The sequence below is a fragment of the Clinocottus analis genome, unplaced genomic scaffold (assembly GCF_023055335.1).
Source record: "Clinocottus analis isolate CAN_PGR_092001 unplaced genomic scaffold, fCliAna1.0.p SCAF_8, whole genome shotgun sequence".
In the NCBI taxonomy this organism is placed as follows: Eukaryota; Metazoa; Chordata; class Actinopteri; order Perciformes; family Cottidae; genus Clinocottus; species Clinocottus analis.
Genome location: NW_027176240.1, coordinates 21,180,149 through 21,203,115, shown reverse-complemented (window position 1 = coordinate 21,203,115; position 22,967 = coordinate 21,180,149). Strand labels below are relative to the sequence as shown.

The following is a 22,967-nucleotide window of genomic DNA, read 5'->3' as shown; positions in this document are numbered from 1 at the left end:
TGCTGTGGAAGACGTCGTGCCTGGTCCCTGTCCCAAAGAAGTCGTTGCCATCTGGCCTCAAGGACTACCGACCAGTTGCCCTCACTTCCCACGTGATGAAGGTGCTGGAGAGACTGGTCTTGGCCCACCTCAGGCCGCAGGTGAAATCGTCGCTGGACCCTCTGCAATTTGCTTACCAGCCTCATGTGGGAGTGGATGACGCCATCATCTACCTGCTGCAACGAGCTCAGTCGCACCTGGATGGAACCGGTGTCTCTGTGAGAGTCACTTTCTTTGACTTCTCCAGTGCATTTAACACCATTCAACCATTGCTACTGAGTGAGAAGCTGCGGGGGGTGGGGGTAGACTCGTCCACCATCTCCTGGATCACTGACTACCTCACAGGCAGACCACAGTTTGTCAGAATGGGCCGTGTGCTGTCTGAAACGGTGGTCAGTGATGTTGGAGCCCCACAGGGAACTGTTCTGTCTCCCTTCCTGTTCACCCTGTACACCAATGACTTCCAGTACAACACGGGGTCATGCCATCTGCAGAAGTATTCTGATGACTCTGCAGTGGTCGGGTGTATTAAGGATGGACGGGAGGAGGAGTACAGAGCAGTGGTGAGTGACTTTGTGGAGTGGGCCGGTGAGAATCACCTGCTTCTGAACGTGAGCAAGACCAGAGAGATGGTGGTGGACTTCAGGAGGAAGACAACAGCTCCGAGACCTCTGAGCGTCCTGGGAGAGGACGTGGACATGGTGGAGGAGTACAAGTACCTGGGTGTCTCCATCGACAGCCGACTGAACTGGAAGGCCAACATCAACGCTGTCTACAAGAAGGGGATGAGTCGACTCTTTTTCCTGAGGAAGCTTCGATCCTTCAACGTGTGCAGCAAGATGCTGGAGTTGTTCTATCAGTCGGTTGTGGCCAGCGTCTTGTACTTCGCCATCGTCTGCTGGGGGAGCAGCATTGGAGCCGGTGACACCAACAGACTTAACAAGCTGGTTAAGAAAGCCGGCTCCATCATCGGCTGCAAGCAGGAGCATTTGGAACAGGTGGTGGAGGGGAGGACACTAAAGAAACTATTGTCCATATTAGACAACTCGGACCACCCTCTCCACCAGCTCCTGGAGGGTCAGCGGAGCACTTTCAAAAAGACTCATCACGCTCCGCTGCCACAAGGACCGCTACAGGAAGGCATTCCTACCCTCGGCCATAAGGCTATACAATAAATCCCTCGAGTCCAGATCTGTGGACTAAGTCACACTGTACACTGTACATGTATATAGATATTGATGTATATATGTTATGTTATGTATGCTGCATACATATATTTTGCATTTTGTGATGTATATGTGTTATGTATGCTGCATACATATATTTTGCATTTTGCACTTTTTGCACATTTCAGTTTACATTTAATTTAAATCAAACCTCTGAATACACTGAATACACTGAATACACTAATTTATCCTCCGAATACACTGCTGTGTTTTGCTTGTTGTGTATGTTTTGCACATGTGTATGTGTATATGTATGTGTACATGTGAGTATGTGTATGTATGTATGTATGTATGTATGTATGTATGCATGCATGCATGCATATGTATGTATGTGTATGTATGTATGTATATGTGTATGTATGTGTATGTATGTATATGTGTATGCGTGTGTATGTGTATAGATATGTATATGTGTGTATGTATATATGTGTACATGTATGTGTGTGGGCCACGGGTGGGTGTGTATGTGTAGGTATGTGTATGTGTATGTATGTACATATGTATATGTGTATATGTATATGTTTGTATATATGTATATGTATGTGTATATGTATGTATGTGTGTATATATGCATATGTAGATATGTATGTATGTGTGTATGTATATGTGTGCGGATGTATGTATATATATATATATGTATCCATTCCGCTTGCTTGCATGTATGTGTATATATATGTTTATACTTATTTCTTACTTATGCATACATCTGTTACCCGCTGTTCCTGTTATTATTTATTTTATTTTATCATCTGTGTGTTTAACTTAGTTTACGGCATTGGGATGCTGCTAGTACGACAAAAAATTTCTCCTTGGAGATTAATAAAGTACTTTTCATTCATTCATATATACTCATATACATGAGTATATATACTCATGTATATGAGTATATATACTCATACATGTATATATATGACTATATATAGTCACATATATATCAGTATGTAGACTCATATATAAGTATTACCACACATATATGAAGCTTATGTATTTTACTTGATTGATTTCTATTGTAAAGTTTTCCTGTGTTATGTCATTATATAATAAAACTGCAACTTACAATATTGGCATCGTTGTTTTATTTATTTTCTAATTTGTACAAGACAAGCAGACACCCGAAAAATGATTTATCGGACAAGTTATACAGTCGGTACATTTCAACAGCACAAAGTAATGATCAATAATTCAATATATATATATATATATATATATATATATATATATATATATATATATATATATATATATATATATATATATATATATATACATATCCACTGCAGGGCACCCTGGACTAAAGATTTGTTGCTTCTACTGTTTGTTGCAGTAGTTTTTTTTATTTTCTGTTGATGGTGAACAACCCCCCCCCCCCCCCCGTGTTCTCGCTTGCACTTGGAGTTATCGCGGGAAGTGACAGAAAGATACGCTAGCTCCGTTCACCTATCGAGTCACTGACAGAGAGCCCAGCCTGGAGTTCCTCAGCGCTGATGGTGAATAGCCACTGCTGCGGTAACGGGCGGAGGAGAAGAAGCCGCAGAAGGAGTCAGCAGTGGCAGAGGAGCGATAGTTAGGAGTTAGTCTCTTAGAATTAGCAGTGTTACGTGTATTATTTAAACCTACAAACACCAGAAGCAAGAGAAAGGGAGGAAAAAAATAAGGAAAGATGGCGGCCGCGGCCTCGCCGGGCTCCGGCTCGTCCACCCCTTCAGACTGGATCGTACTGAGAGACGGTTGCCTGCGTTGCGACGAGGAGGGCCTGCGAAGCCTTTCCTACCACCCGGCCCTCAACGCTATCTTGGCCGTGACGAGCCGCGGGAGTATCAAAGTGATTGACGGCACTTCGGGGGCCATTCTCCAGGCTTCGGCGTTGCACGGTAAGCCCCCGGAGCCCTGTGTCATGCCCTGACGCCAGCGGAAAGCCACCTCTGGTTGTCAACAGACGCGGACGTTAAACGCGACACAGGCTGAGTTATAACAGCAGGCTGAGTTATAACAGCAGGCTAACGTTAGGTTAGCTGTTCCCAGCAGTTGTCTTTAGGGCCTAACGCTAGGTAGAGTATTTGTTAAACAGGATCCGTCCAGCGTGTTGTGCTTGTTCGCCGTCGATCCGTTCAGGAGGAAGTTAAACTAGTACTGAACACCCGGGTTTGCTACTGTTTACTACACGCCTCTACCAGCCCGGCTTTAGCTAGCTAGCTGGGTAAGTTAGCACAGCGCTAGTTAGCCGGTCTGTCTTTGCTGTCAGGTTCTGTCATTCTGGTGGCCGGTCGCGACATGTCGTTAGAATTACGGTGTATATATTTGTCATCTAAAGTAGCACAGCTGCTATTACCTAGCTAAAGGTTGTGTGTAAATGTGAATTGCGGGTGATAGCCACTAAGCTAGCGAGCGGCACTTTGACGTTAGCCGCTTAACTTCCCAGCCGGCCGTGTGTCCTGTCAACCATTTGTACGCATCGGCGCGATGAGGGAGGTGAACTGACTCTGTGCTGCAGCGCCGGGGTTGCTCTTTTTTGGTTGTTTTTTGGACCTTTTCCGACAACTTGCTAACCAGCGGAACACCTGTCGTGTCCACCAGCCATCCCAAAGTCCAGCCACAGTGTACTGACTGATAGGACATCGCATCCTATGTTCCCAAAGACTCGGCTATTAGTTTCCCAACCACGGCTTTGTTTACACACATCATCATCATCATCATCATCATCATCGTCAGCTATCCTCCACACAGTGGTTTGACAGCAGCATTTGTTTACATCTTAAGTTGTGCTCCTGTGCAGGTGGATGCCAGTGTTTGCACAAGAGCTTTAACCATAACTTTAGCTAACTGCCATTAGCTTCTACTCAGGTGTTTGTTAATGAGTAAACACACAGTGGCTCACATATACATCTACTGTACTACTGTAGTACTTCTGCTTTGCACTAGCCACTGTGTTTCAGATGACCTGAAGATAAAGCCTTTTGTGTTGAAGTAGGAGATAAACATACCTGTAATTATGAATTGGAATACTCGTAATTATAATGGTAATAATACACATTGACGTCAGCGTTAATTTTATAAACAAAGTGCTGGAATAGTCTTACAAACTAAACAATACTGTTATTTTCCATCGCATGTCCAGTAGCACGCTCGAGCAGTCAGATGGTCTCCTGTGTCTGTTTCTATGTGTCGGGCTGTTGTTTACCTGGCGTCCTGTCCGGGGTTAATCACACATTTCTCCCATTGAGGCTGTCTCTGTTCATAGTGTACATAAAAGTCACTCAATATAAACCCCCTGTGAAGGTGATTTGCAGTCGCTGTCATCTGTAGGACCTTGTGCTGACTTTACTTTCAGTTTTCTTTAATCTCAGTACATTTTCAGCAGAGGCCGGGGTTGTGTCTGTCGCCCTCAGACGTCCGTGGTTTGGTATTGACGGGACGTTTAGCCCTCCTGGATGGATTGATTTTATTTTGCATGGACAATTTAACATGGTCTCAATACAGAGCTACAAACCAGATTTGTTCTGGGTAGTAATGCTGTCACGGTACAAGTTATCGTACCGTGTACATCTTCTTATCCTCGTGTATTGAGAAACAAAAGGACATTAGTGAGAGGAAGACAGACGAGAGCAATCTGTGCTGTTGCCCTCTTACAGTGTTAATTATCATAAAGCATTATTTTAATAACCTCCCTGACAGTATCGCTCCTGTATTGTAGCAGACATGCAATACTTTGGCTCTGTGTTGTCAGACAACAAAATACTACATTTTTGCTGTTGTCTTCAAGCGAAAACAATGTTGTTGTGACCGTCAAGAGAGAAATCTGCTTCATTAAATCCTCCTGCTATTACCTCGATCTGTTTAGTGACACGTTCTCGTGCCTGAGGTTATCAGAAATGAAAGGATTATCATCATGAAGAGCTTCTTCAGGGTCCCGACAGAACCGGTTGTTGAACTTGAGGATGTGGCAAAGTCGTCTTTCCCTGCAGAGGATGTTGTGTATGTTGTAAATGCGGCCTGAGAGACACGTGACTCAGCCATTGTTTTTTATTATGGGAATATTACAAACCTGGAGTCCATAAGTTTCTGTTGCTGCTGTGTCTTTAATGCGTCGGCCATCGAACCCAGGACTACAATTCCCTCGACATTTAGCTACACAAATGTTCTGCATTAACGGTTAATAAAGTGAACTTCCTTGATCCTTTTTGTGCTGCTGCATTTACTAAAACTAAGTGTTCATGCCGTGAAGAAAGTCTGACAGAAAGCTTGCTTATTTGCACAGATTCAAGTGTTCACATGCTTTTGTTTTTCATTACGTTTGTGAGTCTGTAGCTCCGACAACTCAGCTGTTTCTATTTGAAACAATGCCTTGTTAAATGTCTGAAGATGAGGAAGCAGTGGATGTTTTACTTATTTCAAACATTAATGAGGATGCAGCCATTCAGGCCAATAGACAAACTAAAGAGAGATACCTCATAAGTTAGTCAGGGCAACTAAATGGAAGTAACACATCACGTTGTTTCTATTACGACACAACTTTCCTCAAATGACCATGTTGCTGCTGGATTTTCTAGGATTCAAGAGACAAAAGGGCAAGAAATGATTGTAAATGGTTAATGAACTTGTACTTGTCGCCCTTTAACGCCTCTAATCTCTTTTTATTGTCGTGTAAAAACTCAATGCAATACATCAAAGCACCAAAAAGCTGCTGGTAAACATCTGTGTGTTTTCAATTCCACAGTAAAAAACAAACAAAGTGAAAGTGACGTAGAACGATGGAATGAATGTGACTCATGTTTGTATTTAGGTTACGTTTGTGCAGATATCCGGACAGCAGAGCAACAACTGAGCTAATGTTTGTCTTTTGAGTGGTTTGGCACAAGATAAGCCGACCGAACGTGTTCAATAACCGAGCTTTCTCTCCCCTGACGCTGCCTGTCGTCCTCTGTTCCCCGTCGCAGCTAAACCCGGCGGGCGCGTCCGGTGTCAGTACTTCCCGGCGGTGGACAAGGTGCTTTTCGTGGACGACTACGCAGTGGGATGCAGGAAGGACCTGAACGGCATCCTGCTCCTGGACACGGCGCTCCAGCCTCCGGTGGCAAAGCCCGAGGACATGGTTCAGCTGGAGGTGCCGGTCACAGAGGTAAGAGAGCGGCCGCAGAGACGGCAGGACGCTGCTTCCAGAGATGCTTGTTGTCGCCTGACGTTTGCCTCAATCAATGCTCAATTTGCTCTATCTGGATATGTGAAAGGCTGGTTTAAACGTTCCTCTGCACTCGCCCGCTCTCATGTCATGTCTGCTAGAGCGATGTAAACGTAGAGCGTGTCGTATAGAGGAGGCTCCGGGGCCTCTGTTGCGGCTCTATGAGGCTTTCTGTCTGCTGACATGTGGAGAGAAGTTATCAAACGGAAGTGGATCGCGTCTCCAAACTCGTGCCGCTGCCCTGCAGCTTATGAGACGCGAGGCGTCCGCCAGTAGAGGCCGATCCTCCTGCGTTCGGCTGCTCTAGTGGTCCGTGGCGGTGAGGACGCTCAGTGTGAACGCAGCACAAGATACCAGTTTAAAATGGAAACCTCACACGAGGATCGAACCTGCTACCTTGTGATTTCCACATGAGCCACATGCACAAAGACAGGACTCAAGATAATTGACCTCAATGTAGCCGACACATGACCATAACTATCAAACTCTGATGAAGAGGAGACAATAAAGAGGTAAAATAGCAAAACATTGTCTTTATTCTTGTTCTAGAATCTAATAAATACAACTAACGATAGTGTTTGTATATATAATCTGACTATACATCAACCTTTATAAGCTGTGAAATAGCTTTTTTTTTGGCTCCAGACACTTATTTTGGCGTGAAAGTTTGTCTTTGGCTGTGAAAGGTTGTTGACTTATGGAACAGAGCAAAGAGGCTCCAGCTGTGTCTTGTGGACAGAACCATGAACCTCTGTCACGCAGAACTGTTGTAACGCACACACACACACACACACGCACACACACACACAGAGGAAGCCCTCATGTCACAACAATCAGCTGTCAACATGTCTGCGCATGTCGGGGCGTTTGACTTGTGGAAGTGCAAATATTGGATGAACCTCCGGCTTCATGAGTGAAGGTAACGTTGAGCTCATGGAGGCAGCGAGAGAAGAAGCTGCTGCTGGGAAAGTCCTGAAGGAACCACTGGACCGCCTCCATCGCTCATTCACTGCTGCTTCACAGCCAGCAAAAGCTTCTTTTAACTCTCATATGGGCTCATGGGTGTTTTATACTTGAGGAAAAATGTGTCCTGTCCTTTAACACTTTGGTTCAACCTTTTAAAATACCCACAATGCATTTAGACAAGAAATATTGAATTCAGACTCACCAGTGTTCTTTTCCTGGAGAAGCAGGGAAATGTGTTGAAACCATAACAAAGCAGAAGATAATCCTGTATTAATGGGGAACTTGCAGGATTACGGCAGCAAATGAAATCAATTAATATCAATAAACTGTAATATAAACAGTAAACTTCACAAAAAGATGCTCATACAAGTGCTGTTGTATTTTATATGAGAATATTCACTAATCCCATTGCTCCGTGGATACAAAACACCAAAACTTTGGGTTGTATGCAGATAAGTCTGCTCGCGGTGGGCATCTCCCGATTCAGGGACCTACGATGTGATTTAAAAAGTGATCATGGATTCATGTTGATGCATCTCAACGCTTTTAATGAGTCATAATTACAAAAACTGGTGAATCTGCTTGCATCTTTCTTTCTTCTCTCGTTACCTGTTGCCCGTGAACCAGCGCCCGACCCGACCGCCATCACGAGAACTAACGCGCGTGTGTGTGTTTGTGTGTCTTTGTCCAGGCGCAGCAGATGCTGTCGGCCTGCCAGGAAAAGATCGACGTGTCCAACACGGAGGGCTACGAGCTCTTCATCACCCAGCTGAAGGAAGGCCTGAAGAATACCTCACACGAGACGGCAGCCAATCACAAAGTGGCCAAGGTCGGTCTGACGCCTCCTGGTCCATCGTTGTTGTTTGTCCTCCTGTCAACATGTCGATGCAGCTTTTAGTGACACCTGAAAGTCAAGAGCAGAGTTTGAGGATGTGGGACGTCACATGAGACGATCAAGTGGGAGGAGCCAGACCAGGAAGCGCTGTGGATCTTTCACAGTGCTGGATTGTTCTGGTTCCTGTGGCTTTGTTGTTTTGTTGTCTTCCCCATCAGCTGCTACTTCTGACAGCATTTGGGGGAAAAAGTCAACAGCAGCATTTTAGGTTCGGGTGGACACAATAACATGAACATGACCCTTATTATTTGAAGTCTATTGATCCATTAGCATTATATACTTATTTATTTAACTACACATTAAGTTTATTACAGGAGGCATGGAGTATTTGTAAGATCTTAGTTGTTGAGAATCAACAATTCAACTCGCTCAACCGAAAGCCAGCAGAGAGGAATCGTCTGTTTCATGTACTGTGATCATCTCCTCTGAGCTTATTAATGCTCATTTTGTTCTGGAGAACTACTCTGACGCTCACAAAGAAACTGTTAAAGAACAAAAACATGAACACCGTCCATGACGAGAACAGACAACAAGGAAACCAAGGAAACTATGTGTGCAGACCACATTTTTTGACCTATCATCTAGTAAAAATGTTGATTATACAGTAGAGGAAGGTATTTCATATGCACAACCATCCATCTACTTCCTGTTTACACCAGCAGACACTTTATGTGAAAGGTCATGTTGTGTTTCTTTCCAAGCAGATGAGGTCAGAGCTGGAAGAGAGCTTTCTCAGTGAAGTATTACACACTAGACAGGGAAAGTGGTGGAAGTGAAACGCATCACTTCCAACGCACTAGTTCAGATTGAACTTTGAAACCGCCTCATGAGCAAAAGGACATTTAGATTATGTTTCTGAAATGCTTTTACAATGACCCATAAGCAGCCGTGAAGCCTTGTTTTTTGTGAAAATAACCTAAAGAATTTAACATGTAATATAATAATTTTATACCAGACAAGAAATGAAGAAATAAGCGTCATTAAATGACTTGACTTGACTTGATTTTCTATCAGTACAGTAACGCATTGCTGCAGCATCAGTTCTAGGGTGTCTTTTATAAATAAATGAATGAATGAATGAAAGTCATAAATGACAGGAACGAGAACACTGACTTGTCGTCATTTACTGAAATGAACTTGTAACAGTGTCTGCTTTAATAAAAACCTGTGTTTTTATTCATAACATTCTCCTCTCCTCGCTCTCTGTCTCCATCCTTCCTCCAGTGGGCGACGGTGACCTTCCATCTCCCCCACCACATGCTGAAGCTGGTGGCCGGCGCCATCGTCAACGAGCTGAAGAAGATAAACCAGAACGTAGCGGCCTTGTCCGTGGCCTCATCCATCATGGACCGGCTCTCCTACCTCTTGTCCAGCGCCCGGCCCGAGCTCGGCGTGGGCCCCGGCCGCTCTGTCGACAGGTGAGCCAGCACAGGACCCGCGCAGGGAGGTGGTGGGGTTGAAGAGCAGGGCGACACCAGCGGGGCGTCTGGTCGGTCTCAGCTGTTGGTGAAGCCGTGAGCAATGCATGCTGGTTAGATTTCTGTCCGACTCCATCCCGATTTGCGTCACACACACGTGGTCAGCGTTAATCTCTCGAGAGCGAGGCGGCGGCAGCAGCCGCAGCAGCAGCTCTCCATCGACTGCGTGGCCCAGTGCATGATGGGTAACGCCTGGCTGTGACTTCCTGTGTTTACTTTGAAGGAGGCCTAAAACGGCCCGATTTGGCCGCGGTTCTTAGACTGCGCCCCCTGCTGCGACCGCCAGCTCTTTCCAACGAGACGGTTCATTTGCACACTGGAGCTGCGTTTTGTCGATGAAGATTTAAAAAAAAAAAAGATGATAAATATTATTTTTATTTTCATTTTTTTTAAGTCTTTTTTTTCAATTAAATTATTGAGCCCGCAAAATCTGACTAAATTGCACCGTGTGACCCCTTTGTTACGACGTTATTGAGGGACATAAATGCTCCGTGACATGATCCAAATTCGATGTATAATATTTAAAATCTGCTGTTTTTGAACCTTTTAAATAACCTCAAATATTCTGACGGGTCACATTGTGAGCCTGCAGGCTCTATGTTTGTTTAGTCCCTTGTGTGTGTTTCACCCAACAGATTAAAGCTAATACATGTACAGTAAACTTCATGAGATACTTCACACAGAACGGGTCCCGTGACCTTTTCCACACGCGTGGCTCTAACGCGTGTTGTTGGTCGTTGTCTCCAGGTCGTTGATGTACAGCGAGGCCAACAGGAGAGAGACCTTCACGTCGTGGCCGCACGCCGGCTACAGGTGGGCTCAGCCCGACCCCATGGCCCAGGCCGGGTTCTACCACCAGGTGGGTCAGGAGAGGACTCGTGTTGTTTACCTGCAGAGCTGGAGGCTGCTCCAGGTACCGGATGCCGCTCCAGGTGCCGGATGCCGCATCCAGGTGCCGGATGCCGCATCCAGGTGCCGGATGCCGCATCCAGGTGCCGGATGCCGCATCCAGGTGCCGGATGCCGCATCCAGGTGCCGGATGCCGCATCCAGGTACCGGAGGCCGCTCCAGGTGCTTCAGGTCACTGGAACAGCGTCCAGAGAGAGGAGGGGACATGGAGGCTGCATCCAACCACATGCAACCATGGACACCACTCATGTACCTCGCTGTCATGCCAACGACTAAAGCTATAGAAAGCTAGGAGGGAGCGGGAGGGAGGAGGGAGGAGGACACATGGCTGCATCCAAGCACATGCAACCATGGAGACCACTCATGGTTGAAACTCACCTTGGTGTCATGCCAACGACCTCAAGCTATAGAAAGCTAGGAGAGAGAGAGAGAGGGAGAGGGAGAGGGAGGAGGCTGAAGGACGAGGCTGAAGGCAGGAGAGAGGAGGAGAGGAAGGAGGAGAAAGAGGAGGGAACAGCTCCATGATGCGTTGGCGGTTCATCTTCCTCTTCCTCGCTTTCCGGTCCAGTAGAAGTTCAGCAGAGGAGACAGAGGAGCCTTTCCTAGATTCTGGGGGGCTTTTTTTTGATCAGGGTCAAAGTGTTTGAGGGTCCATAGACACCCAGAAGTGTGTATCTAAGGGCGCTGCGCTAGGAGCTGTGTGTTTGCCTGCTAACATTTGGTTTTGTCAATCTGATCCTGTGTCAACGCTGCCTCTGATGTAGAATCACAGCGTGTCTCACTGGAAGACCTCTGCAGTCCTTTCCTCCTGCAGGACGTGTATGCAGGACTGTTGACTATTCATTCACAGAATCTGCAGATACACGTCGTGCACGCTCCGCCATCTTGCTCCAGGCGGTTATAATGTAACGTAATGGTTTACCCCGTCTGTGTACAGCCCGCCTCCACGGGGGACGACAGAGCCATGTGCTTCACCTGCAGTGTGTGTCTGGTCTGTTGGGAGCCGACAGACGAGCCCTGGTGAGTAGAGACCGTCACACACACACACACGCATCAATCCATCCCGCTGTAACACGCCACCGACATCCGACGCTCCCTCCTCCCCCCCCCCTCGCAGGTCCGAACATGAGCGGCATTCCCCCAACTGTCCGTTCGTGAAGGGCGAGCACACGCAGAACGTGCCGCTGTCGGTGACGCTGGCCACCAGCCCCGCCCACTACCCCAACGGCCACGACGGCTCGGACAAGATCGCCTGCTACGGCTTCGGCAGCTGCCCGCAGTTCCTGGCCGCCGCCACCAAACGGGGCAAGATCTGCATCTGGGACGTCTCCAAGATGATGAAGGTCAGAGCGGGGAGACCGCAGCGCCTGGCTCGTGGGTCACGTTTAAAGCAGTGGCTGTCAGACGGTGCATGTTGGTGTTGAAGTGTGCAATCGTGTGCCCAACAGGTGCACTTGAAGTTCGACATCAATCCGTACGACCCCGCCATCCTCAGGCAGCTGATCCTGTGCGGCGGCGAGCAGAGCCACCCGGCGCTGACGGAGTCCAGGAGACCAACGCTGGCCTGGCTGGAGGAGTCGTCCTGCTCCGACCTGCCCAAACTGGAGGGAGACAGGTGAAACACACACCCGCTGATTCATTTAAGTACACACACACACACAGACGGCAAATCCTTGAGGCTGTAAGGAAACCTCTCAGGCTGAAGTTAGCTTGGTCGCTGCTGCTGTGAGCGGGAGGTCGGATGTAGAGGTCGAGAGCGGTGAGATGCGTTGAAGAGACGTCTTGACCCATCGGCCATGTTAGTCATGTTTTTTCTAACCACGTCTTCTTTTCCAGTGATGACCAGCTGGAGGACTCCGACAGCGATGAGCATTCCCGATCAGAGTCAGTGACAGGTATGAGGACTTAGCTCAGGGCTGGTCTGAATCCTCAACCTGAAGCCATGTGGATGCATCTCTTTACGGTCCTCTCTTTGCCTCTGTTCCCAGGCCAGCAGTCCCGGTGGGAGAGCATGGACGTGAGCCTGGGCCTGACGGCGCTGAGCGTCCTGCAGCAGCCGGAGAAGCTCCAGTGGGAGGTGGTGGCCAGCGTGCTGGAGGACACGGTCAAGGACCTGGAGGAGTTGGGCGCCAACCCCTCGCTGAACCAAGCCAAGGCCCACAGCCAGACCAGAGCCAAGGACAAGGCCCCCGACCAGCACAACATTCCCTTCCCCTGTCTGCTGGCCGGAGGCCTGCTGGGCTACCGCTCGGCGTCGGGCTCCCCCTTGGCCGGACCCCCGCCCACGACCCCGGCTAAAACGCGCAGGACCACGGACGGTCCCTTAAGGACTCAGGGGCCCGAGCCCTTCCTGAACCCGCTGCAGGACCAGGGCCCCATGGAGATCGAGACCTGCGACCCCCAGACCGCCGCCCAGGAGACGGTCTTCTCCAACCTCGTGGGCTCCCAGCCGCCGAGCCCCTCCTCCCCGCCGGCCGTCCGCAGGACTATCCCGGTGCTGCTGCTGTACAGCATCAGGGAGGTGGACGACAAGTCCTCGGGGCAGGTGTTCGCTCAGATGAACAACCTGATGAGCAAGGGGCTCCACGAGGAGGGCTTCACGGTGCCGCAGATCATCGAGATGGAGTTCGACACGCACGAGCAGCTCCTCCTGCAGGACCCCCCCATCACGTACATTCAGCAGTTCGCCGACGCGGCGACCAACCTGGCCGGCTTGGACGGCCACGCGGACAAGTGGAGCACGCTGGCGGCGGCCACGGCCTCGGCGGCGCCGCCGCGCCCCGGCGCGCTGGTGCAGTGCCTGAGGCTGCCGAAGCAGCTGGAGGAGGAGAGCCTCTACGTGGACTCCATCACGCCGTGCTGGGACGGCGTGCACCTGCTGGTCGGCCTGCAGCCGTGCGGCGCCGAGTCCCTGAGCGCCGCCAACCAAGTGGAGGCGCTCAACAACCTCAACCGCCTGCACTCGGCGCTGTGCAGCCAGCAGCAGCAGCAGCGCAAAGGCGACTCGCTGCACTCGGTGGCCAACGGGGTGGAGGGCCACCACTCGGGGGGGTCGCCGCCTCAAACGCCGCTCATTCTGCCCCCTGGAGACCACCAGCAGCAGCAGGCGCCGCCGCCGCAGCCGCAGAGGTCTCCAAGCGGCGGGTGTGGAGGGTACCTCGCCCTGTACAAACTCAACTACTCCACCCGCATCGTCACCTTGGACGAGGAGCCCGTGAAGGTGCAGCAGATCTGGGACCCCAGCGACGCCATCACCTCTCTTATATTGCTCCCTCCCGACGTGCTCGACGGCAGGGAGGACGACAGCGAAGAGCCTCCCGAGGAGGCGCACACCTCCGGGTCTAAAAAGGGCTCGTCCAGGTTTGGAATGGGCCCGGCCGGCTGCGGGACCGCGTGCGGAGCGGCCGCGACCAGCGGCGGCGGCGCGACCGTCAGCGGGCCGTCGGCCTCGGCCTCGGGCACCAAAGAGTGCAAGCGGCCGGAGGTGACGGGCCTGGGCCACCTGGTGGTGACCACGCGGGCCGGGTACATCATGATCCTGGACCTGTCCACGTTGGAGGTGTTGGCCAAGGTGGAGCCGCCCAAGAAGGACGGCTCAGCGGAAGAGACCGACCCCTTTGTCTCGGTGACCTATTGCTCTGGGACGGACCGTCTTTGTGCCTGTACCAAAGGTAGTTAGTTATCAGTTAGTCCTGATGGACAGGTGGTACCTTCATGTAGCTCCTCCATCAGTGTGAATGTTAGTCCTGATGGACAGGTGGTACCTTCATGTAGCTCCTCCATCAGTGTGAATGTTAGTCCTGATGGACAGGTGGTACCTTCATGTAGCTCCTCCATCAGTGTGAATGTTAGTCCTGATGGACAGGTGGTACCTTCATGTAGCTCCTCCATCAGTGTGAATGTTAGTCCTGATGGACAGGTGGTACCTTCATGTAGCTCCTCCATCAGTGTGAATGTTAGTCCTGATGGACAGGTGGTACCTTCATGTAGCTCCTCCATCAGTGTGAATGTTAGTCCTGATGGACAGGTGGTACCTTCATGTAGCTCCTCCATCAGTGTGAATGTTAGTCCTGATGGACAGGTGGTACCTTCATGTAGCTCCTCCATCAGTGTGAATGTTAGTCCTGATGGACAGGTGGTACCTTCATGTAGCTCCTCCATCAGTGTGAATGTTAGTCCTGATGGACAGGTGGTACCTTCATGTAGCTCCTCCATCAGTGTGAATGTTAGTCCTGATGGACAGGTGGTACCTTCATGTAGCTCCTCCATCAGTGTGAATGTTAGTCCTGATGGACAGGTGGTACCTTCATGTAGCTCCTCCATCAGTGTGAATGTTAGTCCTGATGGACAGGTGGTACCTTCATGTAGCTCCTCCATCAGTGTGAATGTTAGTCCTGATGGACAGGTGGTTCCTTCATGTAGCTCCTCCATCAGTGTGAATGTTAGTCCTGATGGACAGGTGGTACCTTCATGTAGCTCCTCCATCAGTGTGTGAGTGATGGCCTGTCGTGTCAAAGTGTCAGAAGACTAGAGAAGTGCAAACAAGTCGAGAGTAGATTGAAGTCTATTGTCTTTTTATGGGGTTTGTTAACATGAAAGCTCTAAACTATCACCAGTGTTACTCCTCAGAAATAATGTGGGTTTTTTTTTGGGATAGCGTGAAGCTATGAAGTCTCCAAAATGATAAAATCAAATAGCCAATATATTGATATTAGCTCGCTGCGTCTGTCAGACATAAATGCCATAAAGAGTCTGTACTGAAATGTCAAAATGTTTTGAAACAAATTGTATGTGTGTGTGTCTATCTATCTATCTATCTGTCTGTCTATCTATCTATCTATCTATCTATCTATCTATCTATCTATCTATCTATCTATCTATCTATCTATCTATCAGTATCTACTGTGTGTCAGCTGTAAAATGTTCTTCACAGTTCATTCGTCACAAAAAACAACATATTTTTAGTTAAAGGGTTTGTGGGAAGAATTGTTCTATTTTTTTTTGATTTCCCACAATTATTGACTCTCAAAAGTCAATTATTATCTTTTACTATATATATATTTTGTTATATACTTTCTGAAGTTATGTTTGTGGTTCTGATTTGACCCATTTAGTACTGCAATGTGATTTGGTCACTTTGATTTCATTTTAAAAAAAGCTGAAAGGTAAACGAGGTAATGTCCTCTAAAGATAAACACAGGTTAGCATTGAAACAGAAGATGTTGTGTGTAAATGTTGTTATTTCCCTCCCCTGAAGGTGGAGAACTTCATTTCCTTCAAATTGGAGGCGTGTGTGACGACATAGACGACGGAGACATGTTTATTGACGGCCCCCTTTCTAAAGGGGCGGAGCTGCTGCTCGAGGGGGCGCGGCCCTCCTCCAACCCCTCCAGCCCCGGGATCTCAGGTAAACCACCTTCTCACATCTGGAGGCTTCCCCTCTTCCTCCTCTTGCGTCGCTGCCGATCTGACGTCCTCGTCTTCGTGCAGGCGTGGAGCTCCTGGTGGACCAGCCGCTCACGGCGGACGGCCTGATGTCGCTGGTGGAGCTGACGCGCTTCGAGACGCTGACGCCGCGCTTCTCGGCCACGGTGCCGCCGTGCTGGGTGGAGGTGCAGCAAGAGCAGCAGCAGCGCCGACACCCGCAGCACCTCCACCAGCAGCACCACGGGGACGCGGCGCAGCACACGCGCACCTGGAAGCTGCAGAGCGACAGGTGAGCCACGCGGCGCGGGCAAAACCTAGCGGCTTTCAGGCGCAGCTCCTCAACGTCACACTCGGCCAAGGCAACCAATCGGATCAAGCGAGAGGCGGGCTTTAATACTTTACCACTTCCTTCCTCTTCGTGTGGTGTGAACAGCGGGGAATTTCAAAAGAAAATGGCTTCTCTCTGACGAGGCGCAAATGTTAGCGCTATTTAATTAAGAGTTTAAAGAGTCAAGAAGTCCTTTAAAGAGGTCTTCATCTTGTTCCATGAGTTCATCTGGGTCTGTATCATGAAATATGACAATACAGCAATTTATTTCTCCCTCAAAATGTCTGTTACCTCATCAGCAATCTTTCACTTTCAATCCTTCCGGACATGTTTTTTGGCATCGTACTGAAATCCCCCGTCAGCTTTGTGGGCGGCGGCCTTAAAACCTGCCTGATAAGGATCCACGGAGGTCTCCTGACCCCGCGTTGTGTCTCCGCAGCTCCAGCTGGGACGAGCACGTGTTCGAGCTGGTGCTGCCCAAGGCCTGCATGGTGGGCCACGTGGACTTCAAGTTCCTCCTGAACGCCAACATCGTCAACATTCCTCAGATCCAGGTCACCTTACTGAAGAACAAGGCGCCCGGGCTGGTCAAAGTCAGCGGTGAGGACGCGTGTCTTTATCTGCTACCATGAGTTCCCACATGTTCATCCTTGTCTTGTTGTCCACGTCGTCTCCGATGACTCGCGGTGTTCTGACCGTGGGTCCTCTGGTCTGTCTCTCAGAGACGGCGGTGGACAGACAGATCTCCTTCCCGCTGTCCAGCGTGCTGCACGCCAACGGGGAGAGGAACGGCCAGCCGCTGCTGCACGACTTCACCGAGGACATCCAGTTCATGGACATAGAGGAGACGTCAGGTGATGAACGGGGTTTTTTACTTGAAATAAATGATGATGAATCTTGTTATTGAGTGCATCTCTACTATTTACCTGACATCGACCTTTAGCGCCGCTAAAACCAGATCAAATATCTGAGGAACTTTGTCGATATGTTGAGTTTCTGAACCCGTTTGAGTGTCAACGTCTGTTATTAACCTCTTGTCTCTCAAGATAATCTACCAGGAACGTGTGAGCACACTGATTTAGCTTTTTCTGCCACTTCTATTGTTGAATTTACGAAAACAAAGGGATGGAAATGCGTTTTTCTGAGGTAACGTTCACATTACATGACCGGTACCAGAGGTTTACACACATTAGGACCAGCTTTTATGGCCCCTTTGCCTTTTTTATTATATTTTATTTGAGGTTTTGTACTATTTTTGACACAGAAAAAGCAATTGTTTGTATGTCAATTACTCATATCCAAAGATTTCATGGTTGCGACTACCTCCGCTCACCTAATGTTGTGTTAATGTGTTAACGCTTCCTGTGTTGCAGGCTCCATGCTGTGTCCGTTCCTCGAGGACCACAAGGAGGACATCCTGTGTGGGCCGGTGTGGCTGGCCAGCGGGCTGGACCTCTCCGGCCACGCCGGCATGCTCAGCCTCACCAGCCCCAAGCTGGTCAAAGGTAACGCTTCTGACCTCTGACCTCATGCAACCCGACCCCCACGGGTTCTGGTGTTCTCTGAGCCGTCCGGTTCTCCTCCCTCCTCTTCTCTGCAGGCATGGCGGGAGGCAAGTACCGGTCCTTCCTGGTCCACATCAAAGCCGTGAGCGACCGCGGCGCGGAGGAGAGCCCCCGGCCCGTGGTGAGGATGCCCAGCGCCAAGCCGCAGGGCGCCAAGGCCCACTCGCTGTCCACGCTGCTGCAGCGCGCGCAGGCCTCCAAGGTGCAACACCGACGCCTCCAGGCTGCTTACGCACTCGGGTTGATGTTTGTTTCTGCCTGGGATCAAATGCACAGTGCTAGTTCAGTTCAAGTATATATTAAGGTTAACTTAAGGTTAGTTTTAGGCTTTCTGAAGCGACTATCTTACTCTGTACAGTCTGCGGTTTTCATCAGTCTGAACTTAATTCAACAAAATGACTTTAACTCAACTGACCACAGCAAACAAAACCAGTAAAACTGTTTTATTCCTTCACAAAAACTAACTTCATTACTAAAAAACAACGTAATACTTGTTCCTCTTCTGTGTCTTTATACCTTCCCAAATGACCGTTAAAAACCTGATTAACGGCGCCCTCTGACTTCCAGGTTTAACCGCATTTCTCGCCTTCAAAATAAAAGCACCGTACAACAAAACGGGAAACCAAATACGTTTTGCTCACAAAAACATGCGACAAAAAGCCACAACATTGATTGTCAAACAGTTTGTAACTTCAGCGCACGTTGAGTGACTCACTCAGTGTGTGTGTGTGTGTGTGTGTGTGTGTGTGTGTGTGTGGGGACCCAGCTGTTGTTTTAAATCTGACGAGAAGTATCGACGCACAACCCATTCTGCATCCTTAATGAGATGCGTTGTGAACTGTCAACGTATCCAGAGTCGTGATTATCATAATGGCATCGCTAATGAAGCGTGTCATCAGTCATGAGCGCCTTCGGGGGACGCCATTAAAACAGAACCAATGATTAGTCCACCGTCGATGCAGTCACATTCATTTATTGTGTGTGTGTGTGTGTGTGTAGGACAAGGTGTCTGCAGTGAAATCCGAGTCGTCGGCGCCCTTGAAGAAAGTGGAGAACCTGCGCGGCTGTGACCTGCTGCAGGAAGTCTCCGTCACAATCAGGAGGTTCAAGAAGACCTCGATGCCCAAAGAAAGGTCAGAACCCCGGAGAGGAACGTCCCCTTAAAAACAAGGGGTTTTAAGGGGTTTTAAAAGGTTTTTTTTTAGGATTTTTAAGGGGTTTTACAGGTTTCAAGGGTTTTAAAAGTTTTTTATAAGAGCTTTCAATGGTTTTAAGGGTTTTTTAAGTTTCTTTTAAGGTTTTAAAGGGTGATTAATTTTTTTTTTTTTAGGGTTTTTGTGAGTTTTCAAAGGTTTTTAAGGAGTTTCAAGGGCTTTTAAGGGATTTTAAAGGGTTTTTTTGGGGGAGGGGTTACAGGATTTTAAAGTTGTTTTTTAGGGTTTTCAATGTGTTTTACAGGTTTCAAGGTTTTTAAAGAGTTTTCAATGTTTTTTAAAGGGTTTATAAGTGTTTCTTTTAGGGTTTTAAAGGTTCTTCAAGGGTTTTCTATCCTCCATTAGTCTTCTAAGGCGATGATCAAACACAATGTACCATCAGAACACTGATAGCTGCTGGAAATGGGCCTCTATACACGATGTAGATATTTCATTAAGAACCAGACGTTCACACCTAGAATAGTCTTTTACCACATTAACAATGCAGAGAGGGTATTTATGATTCATTTCATGTTTTCTTCATTGAAAAACAAGGACATTTCTAAGTGGCCCTAAACCTTTGAACAGTAGTGTTTATAATAATGATGATGTTGCAGAAGTTAACTTGTCTTCTTCTTTGTGTTGTTGTGTGTTTCTCAGGGTGCAACGCTGTGCCATGTTGCAGTTCCCAGACTTCCACGAGAAGCTGCTGGACGCTCTGTGCCGGCGGGCGGACGTGAGCCCGGCCAGCGAGCACGCTCAGAGCCTCATCCTGGACATCCTGTGCTGGCTGGCCGGAGTCTTCTCCAACGGACCCTGCAGGTAGGATACACATAAATATAAAAAGCTTCCGGCACAGCGACCATGACACCTGGGTCTCTCATAAATATCCTTTTGTCTTCTTTTTTACAGCGTCAGAGAAGGGAAGGAGGGCCTGCTGGCCAAAACCCGGACGCGGCTCACGGACATCGTGCGGATGTGTTTCTTCGAGGCCGGACGCAGCGTCGCACACAAATGCGCTCGCTTCCTTGCACTTTGCATCAGGTGAGTCCTTTTGGGACTCCTCCATCTGTGCTTTTTCAAATAATAGAATAAATCAAATGTAAACCAGTAAACTCCATCAGACAAAAACTACTAACATGTGCAATCACCTTGTAAGAACGATGCAAATAAAGGTCTAACTGTGCAAAAAATAACTCATATTTGGCAAAAAAATTACCTCAAACTAGCCGGTTCCTCCTGTTTTCTCCATCGTGTCATGTTGAAGTGTCCTTGAGCAAGGCACTGCAGCCCCAGAGCTTCACAGCAGCACAAAGCTCCTTCATTACTAAAGATGGTGACATGCAGAGAATCACTGTGGGATTAATAAAACCAGTTTTTATTTTAAAATCTGCACCTCCTCCCTCACCTGTCATACCTCCGCGCCCCACTAGAGGGCCACCGTTGAAAAGGCCCGTACGATGAAATGGTTGTGTGTTTGTGTGTGTACGTTGTGGCTCACGCTTGTGGTGTTTCTCGCTGCAGCAACGGGAAGGGGGAGCCGAGCCAGCAGGGTTTCGGCGTGAGCCTCCTGAAGGCCATGCTGGACAACATGATGTACTTACCTGCCGCAGCAACAGGCGGTAAGACACTGCTGCACGGTGACACCAATCTGAACAGAGCCGGTCCAGACGCTCCGTCCTCACCTCTTCCTCTCTGGCCTCAGGCTCGGTCTTCTGGTATTTCGTGTTGCTGAACTACGTGAAGGAGGAGGACCTGGCGGGCTGCAGCACCTCCTGCGCCGCGCTGCTCACCACCATCTCTCGCCAGCTGCAGGACCGCCTCACCCCGCTGGAGGCCCTGCTGCAGACCAGGTACCCAGAAGGTTCACGATGTTACTGATCCCTGTGAGGCACGAGGAGATCCAACTGCTGGCTTCCTCAATGTTTCCTCCCTAAACGCTCCTCCCCTTGCGTCCTCTTCCAGGTACGGCCTGTACAGCTCTCCCTTTGACCCGGTGCTGTTTGACCTGGAGGTCAGCGGCTCCTCCTGTAAGAACGCCTTCAACAGCAGCATCGGGGTCCAGTCGGATGAGATCGACCTCTCTGACATCTTGGCAGGTATTTGCCTCGTATTACTCTGAGCGGTTAATCGACTGCATGTGCAGGTTTACTGTGTGAGAGCGAGAAGCTGCAGGGTTGGCGATGTAAAGGAGACGCGTGATGCTCTGCGTCCTGCAGGAAATGGAAAGGTGAGCAGCTGCGCGGCGGCAGAAGGCAGCTTCACCGCTCTGACGGGCCTCCTGGAGGTGGAGCCTCTGCACTTCACCTGCATCTCCACCAGCGACGGCACGCGGGTGGAGCGGGACGACGCCAGCATGTTCACCGGTAAACGCTGCCGCGCCTTCCTTCCACCTGTGCAGGTGCGCGCGCCGCTCTGTGTGCCCTGAACCTCCGCTCTTTTACCCCCCAGTGAGCACGTTCGGCGTGACGCCGGCGGTGGGCGGGCTGTCCACGGGCTCGGTGGGCGAGGCGTCCACGGCGCTGAGCTCGGCGGCGCAGGTGGCGCTGCAGTCGCTGTCGCACGCCATGGTGTCTGCAGAGCAGCAGCTGCAGGTGCTGCAGGAGAAGCAGCAGCAGCTGCTGAAGCTGCAGCAGCAGGTGAGCAGGACGGACACGCACGCACGCACGCACGCACACACACACACACACACACATACACACAGACACACACATATATACAAATACACATGCACATCCACACATATACAAATATATACACACGCACGAAAGCATACATGCGCACATGCATGCATATACACAAACACACATGTATACACACAGACACACACGTATACATACACACATATATGCACACAAATATACACACGCACACGCTCGTGCACACATACACACATATACAAATATACACAAACACACATATATACATACACATACACACTCGTACATATATATATATATGCACATGCAAGCATAAACGCACACATATGCACACACACACATACATACTCATACACACACACACACACACACACACACACACACACACTTACACTCACACACACTTCTGTGTTTAGAGAAGCGTGAGTTGAACACAAAGTCAACCTGATGAACTGTCGTCCTGACTGAGTGAATAAGTAGCAGTGTAAAGGTGTGTAAGTGTGTATCGTAGTACTTACAGTGTGTAAACAGTGTGTAAACAGTGTAAACAGTGTAAACAGTGTAGCGTCGCTCCCTCTCCATTGCGTGCTCTTCATGAAATCATCCCAGCATCTTGTGTTGTCATAGATTTACATCTGAACTTGTGTGTGAAGCTTCTTGCCGGTTGGTTCCAGTGTGTTCAGTGTTCCTCGTGTGTGTGTGTGTGTGTGTGTGTGTGTGTGTGTGTGGGAACAGAAGGCCAAGCTGGAGGCCAAGCTGCATCAGACCACGTCGGCGGCGGCCTCCGCCTCCGGCCTGGGCCCCATCCACAACTCGGTGCCTTCCAACCCCAGCAACTCCGCCCCGGGCTTCTTCATCCACCCGTCCGACGTCATCCCCCCGACGCCCAAGACCACGCCCCTCTTCATGACCCCGCCCCTCACGCCGCCCAACGAGGCCGTGTCGGCCGCCTTCAGCGCCGAGCTGGCGCACCTGTTCCCCGGCTCCATGATGGACCCCGGGCCCGTCAACCTGGCCGCGCACAAGAACTCCCAGAAGGCCAAGCAGGTCAGCGCCGTGCTGGTTAATGTCGGCTAATGTCTGTGCCAAACACTGGTTGATTTAT

The 22,967-nt window shown here is 49.3% G+C and overlaps 1 protein-coding gene across 7 annotated transcripts in view; it reads left to right on the top strand.

Annotated features, from left to right (window-relative positions):
* Positions 1 to 2,725: 2,725 nt before the first annotated feature.
* birc6 (baculoviral IAP repeat containing 6) overlaps positions 2,726 to 22,967 on the top strand; it is an 82,869-nt gene continuing 62,627 nt past the window's right edge. For all 7 annotated transcript variants that reach the window (XM_068568334.1, XM_068568338.1, XM_068568337.1 and 4 more), the window contains exons 1-25: positions 2,726 to 3,136; positions 6,200 to 6,381; positions 8,099 to 8,236; positions 9,527 to 9,720; positions 10,528 to 10,639; positions 11,627 to 11,709; positions 11,807 to 12,032; positions 12,138 to 12,304; positions 12,526 to 12,584; positions 12,678 to 14,360; positions 15,947 to 16,096; positions 16,180 to 16,405; positions 16,884 to 17,044; positions 17,167 to 17,298; positions 17,818 to 17,949; positions 18,045 to 18,211; positions 19,009 to 19,142; positions 19,863 to 20,024; positions 20,115 to 20,246; positions 20,727 to 20,824; positions 20,908 to 21,055; positions 21,168 to 21,301; positions 21,422 to 21,568; positions 21,654 to 21,841; positions 22,598 to 22,909. In XM_068568334.1, the coding sequence (XP_068424435.1) occupies positions 2,926 to 3,136; positions 6,200 to 6,381; positions 8,099 to 8,236; positions 9,527 to 9,720; positions 10,528 to 10,639; positions 11,627 to 11,709; positions 11,807 to 12,032; positions 12,138 to 12,304; positions 12,526 to 12,584; positions 12,678 to 14,360; positions 15,947 to 16,096; positions 16,180 to 16,405; positions 16,884 to 17,044; positions 17,167 to 17,298; positions 17,818 to 17,949; positions 18,045 to 18,211; positions 19,009 to 19,142; positions 19,863 to 20,024; positions 20,115 to 20,246; positions 20,727 to 20,824; positions 20,908 to 21,055; positions 21,168 to 21,301; positions 21,422 to 21,568; positions 21,654 to 21,841; positions 22,598 to 22,909 (5,478 nt within the window). In that variant the 5' untranslated portion in view covers positions 2,726 to 2,925. The remainder of the gene's footprint in view (positions 3,137 to 6,199; positions 6,382 to 8,098; positions 8,237 to 9,526; positions 9,721 to 10,527; positions 10,640 to 11,626; positions 11,710 to 11,806; positions 12,033 to 12,137; positions 12,305 to 12,525; positions 12,585 to 12,677; positions 14,361 to 15,946; positions 16,097 to 16,179; positions 16,406 to 16,883; positions 17,045 to 17,166; positions 17,299 to 17,817; positions 17,950 to 18,044; positions 18,212 to 19,008; positions 19,143 to 19,862; positions 20,025 to 20,114; positions 20,247 to 20,726; positions 20,825 to 20,907; positions 21,056 to 21,167; positions 21,302 to 21,421; positions 21,569 to 21,653; positions 21,842 to 22,597; positions 22,910 to 22,967) is intronic.